Below are 11,428 nucleotides of genomic sequence, written 5' to 3' on the forward strand. Positions count from 1 at the left end.
TATGCTGATTGGGTAAACACTGCACTAAGTGGAAACATCCAATCATGCAGCCAATCACAAAGCGTGTTTTATTTCTTTACTTTAGCTTTAGCTCCACTATTTACAGACTGTGCATTCGATTATATATTTAATCATAGACCATGTATTTAAGGTCTGTGATTTAGTGCAGGTACATATGCGTAATTGGTATCTCAAGCATCAGATTTGAATATTTTTTTGGAAGAACAAGTTTATTCAGAATTATTAAAAAATTCGCTCTTATGAAAACCGGGTTGGGAAGGATACACTACAATTTTGTTTTCACATTTGTTTCGCCTTCCAAAATAGTTGTATGCACCATCACTCCAAACACCATCATCATCACTGCCTTCAGTGAGTGTAAGCACATCTGTGTGTGGGAGGGAGGGAGGGAGGAGGGTGTTTTGAAGATTTTTTGAGGCAAGGTGAAGAGTAAAAATGATAAAATTTCATATAATCACTCTACTAGTAGAGTGACTGTGATACAATATATAATCTCAAGAACCAATTATTGCAAAAGACCTGATTAGTTGTGGATTAAAATCTGCACATATCAATTACCCTAATGACATAATTAGTCAAGTACTAATTATCACATTTCAATAAAACTTGGTACATAGATGCTCTTTATAAATGTGATGTTTTGGCCATTTTCAGAATAAAGAAACTTAAAAAATGCATAATATGCAAATTTATGTAATTAATATAGAAGGATTTGCACTAACAACTTTTGCACTACACAGTTGGAGCTAAAGACTGCAATGCCTACAATCCCTACAGACAAAGACTGCAATGCCTACAGTCCCTACAGACAAAGACTGCAATGCCTACAGCCCCTACAGACAAAGACTGCAATGCCTACAGCCCCTACAGACAAAGACTGCAATGCCTACAGCCCCTACAGACAAAGACTGCAATGCCTACAGTCCCTACAGACAAAGACTGCAATGCCTACAGCCCCTACAGACAAAGACTGCAATGCCTACAGTCCCTACAGACAAAGACTGCAATGCATACAGCCCCTACAGACAAAGACTGCAATGCCTACAGTCCCTACAGACAAAGACTGCAATGCCTACAGTCCCTACAGACAAAGACTGCAATGCCTACAGTCCCTACAGACAAAGACTGCAATGCCTACAGTCCCTACAGACAAAGACTGCAATGCCTACAGTCCCTACAGACAAAAACTGCAATGCCTACAGCCCCTACAGACAAAGACTGCAATGCCTACAGCCCCTACAGACAAAGACTGCAATGCCTACAGCCCCTACAGACAAAGACTGCAATGCCTACAGTCCCCACAGACAAAGACTGCAATGCCTACAGTCCCTACAGACAAAGACTGCAATGCCTACAGTCCCTACAGACAAAGACTGCAATGCCTACAGTCCCTACAGACAAAGACTGCAATGCCTACAGTCCCTACAGACAAAAACTGCAATGCCTACAGCCCCTACAAAGAATGCAATGCCTACAGTCCCTACAAAGACTGCAATGCCTACAGTCCCTACAGACAAAAACTGCAATGCCTACAGCCCCTACAGACAAAGACTGCAATGCCTACAGTCCCTACAGACAAAGACTGCAATGCCTACAGCCCCTACAGACAAAGACTGCAATGCCTACAGCCCCTACAGACAAAGACTACAATGCCTACAGTCCCTACAGACAAAAACTGCAATGCCTACAGTCCCTACAGACAAAGACTGCAATGCCTACAGCCCCTACAGACAAAAACTGCAATGCCTACAGTCCCTACAGACAAAGACTGCAATGCCTACAGACAAAGATACAGCCCCTACAGACAAAAACTGCAATGCCTACAGTCCCTACAGACAAAGACTGCAATGCCTACAGCCCCTACAGACAAAGACTGCAATGCCTACAGCCCCTACAGACAAAAACTGCAATGCCTACAGTCCCTACACAGACAAAGACTGCAATGCCTACAGCCCCTACAGACAAAAACTGTAATGCCTACAGTCCCTACAAAGACTGCAATGCCTACAGCCCCTACAGACAAAGACTGCAATGCCTACAGCCCCTACAAAGACTGCAATGCCTAGTCCCTACAGACAAAGACTGCAATGCCTACAGTCCCTACAGACAAAGACTGCAATGCCTACAGTCCCTACAAAGACTGCAATGCCTACAGACAAAGACTGTAATGCCTACAGTCCCTACAGACAAAGACTGCAATGCCTACAGTCCCTACAAAGACTGCAATGCCTACAGCCCCTACAAAGACTGCAATGCCTACAGTCCCTACAGACAAAGACTGCAATGCCTACAGCCCCTACAGACAAAGACTGCAATGCCTACAGACAAAGACTGCAATGCCTACAGTCCCTACAAAGACTGCAATGCCTACAGCCCCTACAGACAAAGACTGCAATGCCTACAGTCCCTACAAAGACTGCAATGCCTACAGTCCCTACAAAGACTGCAATGCCTACAGTCCCTACAGACAAAGACTGCAATGCCTACAGTCCCTACAGACAAAGACTGCAATGCCTACAGTCCTTACAAAGACTGCAATGCCTACAGTCCCTACAGACAAAGACTGCAATTCCTACAGTCCCTACAGACAAAGACTGCAATGCCTACAGTCCCTACAGACAAAGACTGCAATGCCTACAGCCCCTACAGACAAAAACTGCAATGCCTACAGTCCCTACACAGACAAAGACTGCAATGCCTACAGCCCCTACAGACAAAAACTGTAATGCCTACAGTCCCTACAGACAAAGACTGCAATGCCTACAGCCCCTACAGACAAAGACTGCAATGCCTACAGCCCCTACAAAAACTGCAATGCCTAGTCCCTACAGACAAAGACTGCAATGCCTACAGTCCCTTCAGACTGCAATGCCTACAGTCCCTACAAAGACTGCAATGCCTACAGCCCCTACAGACAAAGACTGCAATGCCTACAGTCCCTACAAAGACTGCAATGCCTACAGTCCCTACAGACAAAGACTGCAATGCCTACAGCCCCTACAGACAAAGACTGCAATGCCTACAGACAAAGACTGCAATGCCTACAGCCCCTACAAAGACTGCAATGCCTACAGCCCCCACAGACAAAGACTGCAATGCCTACAGTCCCTACAGACAAAAACTGCAATGCCTACAGCCCCTACAGACAAAAACTGCAATGCCTACAGCCCCTACAGACAAAGACTGCAATGCAGACAGACTGATTCAAGGGTTTGATATTTTTTAGCTTTGTTCATGACGCATTAGAAATTTCATTATTTACGAAAGTGAAAATTATTTAATAATTAATCTCCCATAACATTAGAGTACAAAACTAACTGTACCCTTCATTTTTGTAATTATAAATTCCAAGGTTAAGTTGAAATCAACAAGTGCAGTGCGTAATGACATTTGAAAAATGTTCCAATGCTCTTCCTCTTAAGTTTCAGTTTGAATTGTAAAGTCTATAAATACTTGGAATGGGTATGTTGTGGCAATAGTATTTCTAGTTGCCTAACTTTAACAGCAGGAGGAGGAAACTTCTAATTCACTTTTCCATAACTGAACATCTCGTTTAGTATAGTAGCAACTCCAACAGCAAGCGCCGGTCGCCGGGCATATCAAGTCCCGACAGCACATTTCCTGTTTGAATATTTCCTAACAGCTGGAAACATTCACTGCTGCCACATTATTGGTGAGAATGTGGCTCAATTAATGAATATGAATGAGATATTAGAAAGTGCAAATGATACTTTGGTCATTCATATTTTGCAACTAGTTCACTTTCTTATTATATACTACATTTATGGGCTTCAGTCTGGGTGATTAGTTTATTTTACTATGAATATAACTATCAAGTCACCTCTTATTTTTTTTTTAAAAAGAGGCTTTTGCTCATTCATGGTACGACAAACTAAACCCAATTGATGAAGAAATAATAATTTCTTGAAGAATACTATGCAACATAAGACAATACACAATTATTGTAATTTAAAAACACTTTATTTCTAGCGTGACTAAATACTTCTTTTTTCTTATCTGCCACCTCTGAAGCCACCTGAAATATATAAAGTAGAAATGTGTAAAGAAATGCAGTGCAAAGCAAATAAACATAATTCAGCAATTTTTCTCAGATATTTTAAAGATTGCTTCACAGAATATGTGAGTCATATGATATCATGACATCACACATTATGTCATCCCAAATTTACATCCCAAACAATTAATATTAAAATAAAAATGACAAATACATTGATAAAATAACAACTCAATGACACAGAGAGACAGACAGACTGGTTACGAATATGTAGAATGCTCATTCTTACCCCTTCCCCTTGGAGTAAATCCCCTTCCTCCTGGAGAGAATCCCCTTCCTCCTCCTCTGCCTCCACCGCCTCGGAAACCACCTCTTCCTCTGAAGCCCCCTCTACCTCTTGGAGTACCTGTAGTAAGAAACCATTTGTTGTAAATTAGTCATTTGAAAATATTACAAAAATTACTTCACCATCTTATCAACTTTTGTAACTTTCCATATAGTAGTCTAGTTTGTTGTACTAAGACCAGTGAAAAATTTGATGGAAATCAATTTAACTTTCCAGGATTTTGATTTTTCTAAAAATTGAATTTGAAGTAAAAAACAAAGCCAAAGCCAATATACAAAACTGGCAAGGTAAATTGGCTGAAAAAACAAAACAAATCAGTCAGGTTGACCATTAGAAGTAGACTGGCGCAGTCGGGGCGATTAATTTGTTTTTGTAGTTTAAATAAAATTAAAAATATCGCGAAATGGAGGTGTTAGCGCGAAATCACCCCAACTGGTTTATTCTGCAGGAAATTCATTGCTATTAAATATTCATGATGCACATATTATAATGAGGTGGACGTGGATATACGTGCATAATGAGGTCAACATGGTAAAGGTCACACTGCAGACCCAACGTGGCGGCACGTTGAAATTTGAGTTTGTCGTAGTCGTCGTTTCTAATTCATCACAATGTGTAAAAAAGTAACTCGTACTAGTCGTAGAACTAAAAAAATATCGGCTGATTGTAGCAGTCTTCTCGGTCAGAGATCAGTTTTGAGGTAGATTTTTTTTTGTTCATGATGTAGTAATTTTTATTGAGTAGGATTATTTTTTTATAAATAGATTATCAGTGTTCTCCACAATCTAAAATAGCTGGTGGGCGGCCTAATTAGCATAAATTTGCATATCATTTACATACAGCATTCTAGCATTTATGTCATGAACTGCAATACACACTAAGTTATTTACTATTCTCTTTTTAATTTAATTGAAACATGTTACAATTTTTTAAAATACAAACAGATTGGTCACTACTGGTATTAATATTTACGAAATGCAAAAAGTTTGAAATCGGTGATTTATACGTTCGCAAATTATTCTGCGTTCATGAAATGCAATTCGAGTAACCAAGAGCAAGTACAAAACATTAATGTAGAAAATATACAAGGTGATTTGTCCCCAACGCCCAAACGAACGATTTGTCAAAATAAAACTCATAACATTTTTTATTTGTGGCATCAGTACTCACCCGTGCCGACAGGCGGCATTTACGCATGTACGGTCACGATACGTTGCGTTTTCACACGTTGTTTTTGGAATTCAAGAAAAAATGCTAGCAATCGGCAAAATAAAAGAATCTGCTATGTTCTCGAAAGATTAGACATAAAAAATGGATAAATTGAAAAAAGTATGTGGAAAAGATAACTAAAATATTATTCAATAGACCATTTTCCGTTCACTGCGAGAATCACGCGTTATGCGTGAAATCGAATGTAAAAACAGGACAAACAAAGGTCATAGCGTCATAGTGGCGTCAAACATCGCGTGGGATTCGACAAACGCGAAGTATTTTGGGTAACATTTCCATGCTTAATAATGTGCTGTCCACATTTGATGATAGGCAATTTTGATTAAGTAAGGGTATTCGGAAGCAGTATTCCTCTGTCGAAGATCGGCCGGTCGATGTGAGTTACGAAATAAAGAAATTCTAGTTCAAAATCAAATTGTTCGATTTTTGCGGCAGACGTTCGACGCGCGTTTTTTATACATCTCGCGAGATCTCGCAATTGTACGGAAAATCCCCTATTACAAATACTCGCGGTAAACTAATCCGGCAGCCATGTTTGATATATTGAAGATAATATTTGGTAATTGTAGTCCTAAATAACTATTAAAAATAGCTAGACGTTTCGAGCAATAGCTCTTTATCGATAGCTATCCTAAAACCCCTTGAGGAGAACACTGATTATGTTTCAGTAATTTTGCCTGGAGAATATTTTTGCAAAAAAAATTCCCTGTGCAGATGTTTTATCCCACCCACCATGGTTAACCTGTTAATCAATGTTCACAGATTGATATAACACCCTTTAAAGCAGACACACAGACATTATTTCAACTTATCTTCTTATTTTATACTTTGTAGAATATATTAACTAAATTCAGAAAATATAAACTTACCACCGCGACCTCTTCCCCCTCCTCGTCCACCTCGTTTTTGAACAGATCCAGGTGGTCGAGGTAAAAATCTTTGTAATGGCAGTAATTTATTGGGATCTATGAAAAACTGAAAAAGCAAAGAATTAAAATTTTGTCTATTGCTCATTTCGGTGTTATTTGAAGCAAACTATGAAATGAAATGGTGTGCAAACCATTAACAAGAAAAACAATTACTGTAAAATACTTGAAATTTATTTTAGTTGAAGGAATCATTCAGTGAATATACCTTTTTTCTAATTTTGTAAATTCATCAGAGAACAGTAAAAATAAAGTTCATTCAAAAGACCTAAAATGTTTTTTCAGGGAAAATTACTGGCAATTAAAATTAAAATATTTTACAGTATTTATATCATTGATATTACATTACCAAGAAAAAGATTAAAGAACACACAATAACTTACCATTTGTTCTTTTTGAAATGAACCTGCCTTCATATTGTCTGATAATTTGACTGAAAAATACTGTGCAGATTATTTAAGGATAAAAATGTTCAATGAAATGGCAACTATTCAAACTTTAGTTTTCACATCGCATTTTATGTGACATTAGCTTTGTGTAGGGTCACTTACTAGTAGCCCAAGCAATTGTGTCTAAAACAATATTTCGGTAAGATTTGGGTACCTTAGGTGTTATATTTAAACAAAAAAAATGTTTGAAATCACAGCTATTACAATATAAAAACAAAACTTTCTGTGAATATTTGGGAATCTAGAGTTTTCAAGGTTGGAATAGAAAAATAAAGTTAAAATAAATTAATGCTTTTGGTTACTCATTTCTTCCTGGCACAGTGCCCTTGCATTTGAACATTGAATTTACCAAAGTCATGTGATGAGTCAGATGAGTGATATGAAGAATACTAAAAGGATACAAAATCTTTAATTGGTCCGAATATCTCGTCAATTTTACCAATCTGTTGTTTATTCTGGAGGAATATAGGTGCATTGAAATAAGGCACTTGATTTTTTAGTGTACATCTACAAACTAACTCATCTTGGCTAGGATGGAGTAGCGAACCAGCCTCTGAAAAAAAAAAAAAAAACTTTTGATTACAAAAAGTTTAACATTCAGCTTCATACACAGACACATTATTTTCAGTCGGAAAACCTACAGAAAGAAAATCACTGATAGTCGGAAAATTTTCCATTCAATACTAGATCACCTATTCCGCTTATTTCAAATTGAAGCTTGTAATTTGTTATCTGTTTCTCCATGATGGAAACTGAACTAGAGTATTTTTGCGTACCAATTTTTAAAAAAATATTATTTTTATTACACAATTTCTGGTACAAAAATGTTTAAACCTACCTGTGACAACATCTGGAGGACCGGCATCGTATCCACGACCTCCTCCATATCCACCTCTTCCTCCTCCTCGAAAACCACCACCACCTCCCCGACCTCTAAACCCACCGCCACCTCCTCTACCTCGTCCACGAAATGACATTTTCCAATTTACAATGTTTTCTGAAAAAGAAAGATTTTTTATATTTCATTAGCTTAGCTGGCAATGTTGCTATTTGTTGTTTTAAACAATATGGTGATGACAGTAACGTAACATGTCATAATTTAGCAAGTTGTTGAAATTTATAAAACATCTATAGATATTTTATATATTTGTTATGCCTTTATGAAATTTACTGTGATCTAACTATTATAATAAAATTAGTTGATTACTTGATTTTAATTATTCTAAATTTGAAATTAGTAATATTTTATCATACTCCTAGAAGTTTACTCCCCCAAAAATTGAATCACTATTTTGCATAACTTATGCATATTATTCGCATAATTATTCCAAACAGATATTGTGAAGATTAGCCTACTCAATAACACAATGGACAGAATAATTGACTTACATAAATGTATTGCTACAAATGTTACAACTACACACAAGATTTCAGTTTTCACAGCACTGTGCAGTCATAATAATGACTGTGGTATGAGGCAGACTAGTGTCTTGCTAAAACAAAGCACTGTGGCGGTACTGCCATGTTGTTTGTATCTTTGGGAGAACACTGCTCTCAGCCTCCACTTTCCTGTGGCTGTGCAAACCCAACAAATTAATCGCAAGGCAGGAAAGACTGATCTAAATTTCAAGTTAATTTCTGCATAATTCGGAAATTTATACGGGAAATTGTCAAAGAAGCCATTATAATGAATGTCTCCGATTTGGAGAAAATCCTCATTTCGTGAAAAGTACAGTGCAGTAAAAGTGTTGATTGTTGCGAATGTTGCCACACACACAGCTGGTTTTTGGTCTTTCGCAGTGGGTACTGTCAGTTGATTTGACGACTATGGTAAGATTACACTCGTCAATTAAGTAATAGTTAATTCCCCGAGACAACATGCAGCGAACTCAATGACTCAATACTTGCCACTTTATCTACCTACTTTAGATACTTCGGAAACCACGTTTTTCCAGTCAGTGGGCAGCCATCTTGTATTATATAACTGTCCCTTTTGCGACATCTCATTCACGTCAGTTACATAAATTTCTTTCTAACCGAGGTTTTACAGACATGTGCGTATATTTTGTTTAGAATTTTAAATAATGATGAAACAGATAATTAAATAATGATTAAACAGGTAAATGTTTATTTATTGAATGCAGCAAAACTATCGCGGCATTATTTTCGTCGCAAAATTATACTCATTTACGTTATTGGAATCGCTACTCGTGCTCATACATGGTCGAACTATACAAATTGTGCGTAAAACGCATGGAGATTACTGGCAGGGATACTTTCGGTGTTCTAACCGCAATAACCCTGGAAGGGAGAATAGAATACTTATCATCACTGCCAAAAGCAGATTTGCATACGACTAACTCAGTTGCATATTCCTATAGGTTCGAAATACGAGATCCTGTTGGCAATAAAGGGCGACAGTCGTCGCGCCACGCATGCGCAAGATATACGGGACTCATAAATAACAACTTTATTGATATCGTATTTCATCTGGGATGTAGATTAGAATACAATAAGGATATAAGGAACAATAAAATACATAAGGAATAATAATAATGAAAAAAAATTGAAATAACTAGTAATACTGTGAAAATATTATTATATAAATATTTTTTGATGTTATTTTGAGGCAGCTGGTAAATTGTTTTTCATGAAGTTCTCTCTTTTAGTGAAAAAGTCGCTGATAAACCTGGCAATTGCTTGGATTGTCATTATGCATTGTTTTTGTGCAGTGTTTTTCAAACATATTTTTTTAGTTTTTTTTTGTAGCTAATAGGATAATACTGTGTTTTTTTCGCAAACATCACTAATTTCTAAAAGGTTCAGTAATTTGTTGATGCCTGTGGTCCAATTACTGATGTTTTCTTTGTCCAAATGGGTGCCAAGTTTATAGGCCTTGGAGATCAGAGTGTTTTCATCTATATGTTTTATTTTCAGCCAGAAGTTAATCATACGTTTGATGCTTGAGATGATAAGTGGATATCTTCCCTCATATAAGCAAAGATGGCGACTTTGACTGTTGCGCAGATCAAGGAGTACATACTGAGACGCTACGAAGCTTTAATTAGATATTTTTAGCTGATTGGAAGGTATCGAATGAGTCACCGGTGGTAATTAGTGCAAGTTGCGCCCAGGGTGATTTCCATGAGTAGAGCGCATTGGGTTGTGGGAAATTCAGTGTTTATCAACACAAATGTTGCGCAGCGCGACGACCACTGCCCTTTAACACAGTTATATTAAAGTCGTCGTGCTATCAGTTCAACACGTTTTACGCCCTAAATCTGAATGAAATGTTCGGTTAATATGCTTGGTTTGCGTCAGAAAAATGCAGTTCTTTCAAAGTTGTCAAGGCACTAGATTATACAATTTATTTAACATCAATTGGAATGGTTGATAATGGATACAATGCGCACAAAAAAAAAAACGAAACGTGACATGAAAATACAAAAAAAAAAATCAGAAAAAGAAAACAATTGCAGAAATTCAAGAATTTGGAAAGTCATTAGGTGACAGCAATGTCTAGGCCGTGTTACGGTCTAGATTCAAAACAGACTCGTAAATATTGGCCTAAAAGGAATTAACAGGGATTTATTGCTCAAGATTAATCTGAATTTGTCGTCGTGGTTTATTTTATTTAAATTTGTGGGTATTTTCCTTGCTGTCGTAAATAGAATTTTGCGTTGAACATAGACAGGGAAGACAAAATGTTGGTCATCTTCAATCTAATATTAGTTACAGAGAAGACAATTTGTTTTCGTTTGCTGGCAACTGAGTACATGTTGTATGACGTTCTGTTCACGGTTAGTAACCGTGGTGTAAGGTTACGTACACGAAACTTATTGATTATTTCCTGGAGTCAATATTTTTAATATTTGTCAAGTAATCCACTAAACTAACATTTTTTAAGTGGTTAGGTTATTGGTTTAATTTTTTGTTACCCTTTTTTCTATTGTCATTATATATTTAATTTTTTCAGTATACTGACAATGCATTTTTTAGTTTTCCATCAATTTTGTTGATGCTATTTGATCTTGATAATCTATTACAGTAGTTCATAGTAATTAAATACGGATTTTATTTCCATGTACCAGTTTGCTCTGCATGTATACATTGGTAGGAGTTACTGGACTTCAATATTTAATTTTCTGTTTTTGCATGAAGCAATGAATTGGATATCTGCCCAATTCACTGTAAATAGCCATTTTAGGTGTATTTTTTGAAATATTCAGAAGAAAGCAACAGAATGTGAACTTTCGTCACTCCATTCACACATCTCAGAAAAAGAGTGACAATTGTAGCTGAATACTCAATTAATTTAGCCTATTTTTTTTTTCCTTTTTCTTCAGTGATTTTATTAAATTTCCATTTGGAGCTATGTCATGAATTTGTTTTCGCGTATCTGTTGACCGACTTAATTAGCTGAATATTAGCGAATTGCTGT

General features: G+C 36.9%; 1 protein-coding gene across 1 annotated transcript; it reads right to left on the bottom strand.

Moving 5' to 3' along the window:
- Positions 1–3,980: 3,980 nt before the first annotated feature.
- On the bottom strand, positions 3,981–8,985 carry LOC100368054 (H/ACA ribonucleoprotein complex subunit 1-like). The gene is made up of 7 exons (XM_002740707.3): positions 8,912–8,985; positions 7,826–7,984; positions 7,389–7,540; positions 6,922–6,981; positions 6,482–6,587; positions 4,326–4,442; positions 3,981–4,057 (listed from the first exon to the last, which is right to left on the bottom strand). The coding sequence occupies exons 2-7, from the start codon at positions 7,962–7,964 to the stop codon at positions 4,035–4,037; spliced, it is 597 nt and encodes a 198-aa protein (XP_002740753.1). The 5' UTR covers positions 7,965–7,984; positions 8,912–8,985; the 3' UTR covers positions 3,981–4,034.
- Between the last annotated feature and the right edge of the window lie 2,443 nt (positions 8,986–11,428).

Source organism: Saccoglossus kowalevskii, chromosome 19 (genome assembly GCF_978046115.1).
Source record: "Saccoglossus kowalevskii chromosome 19, keSacKowa6.1, whole genome shotgun sequence".
NCBI lineage: Eukaryota > Metazoa > Hemichordata > Enteropneusta > Harrimaniidae > Saccoglossus > Saccoglossus kowalevskii.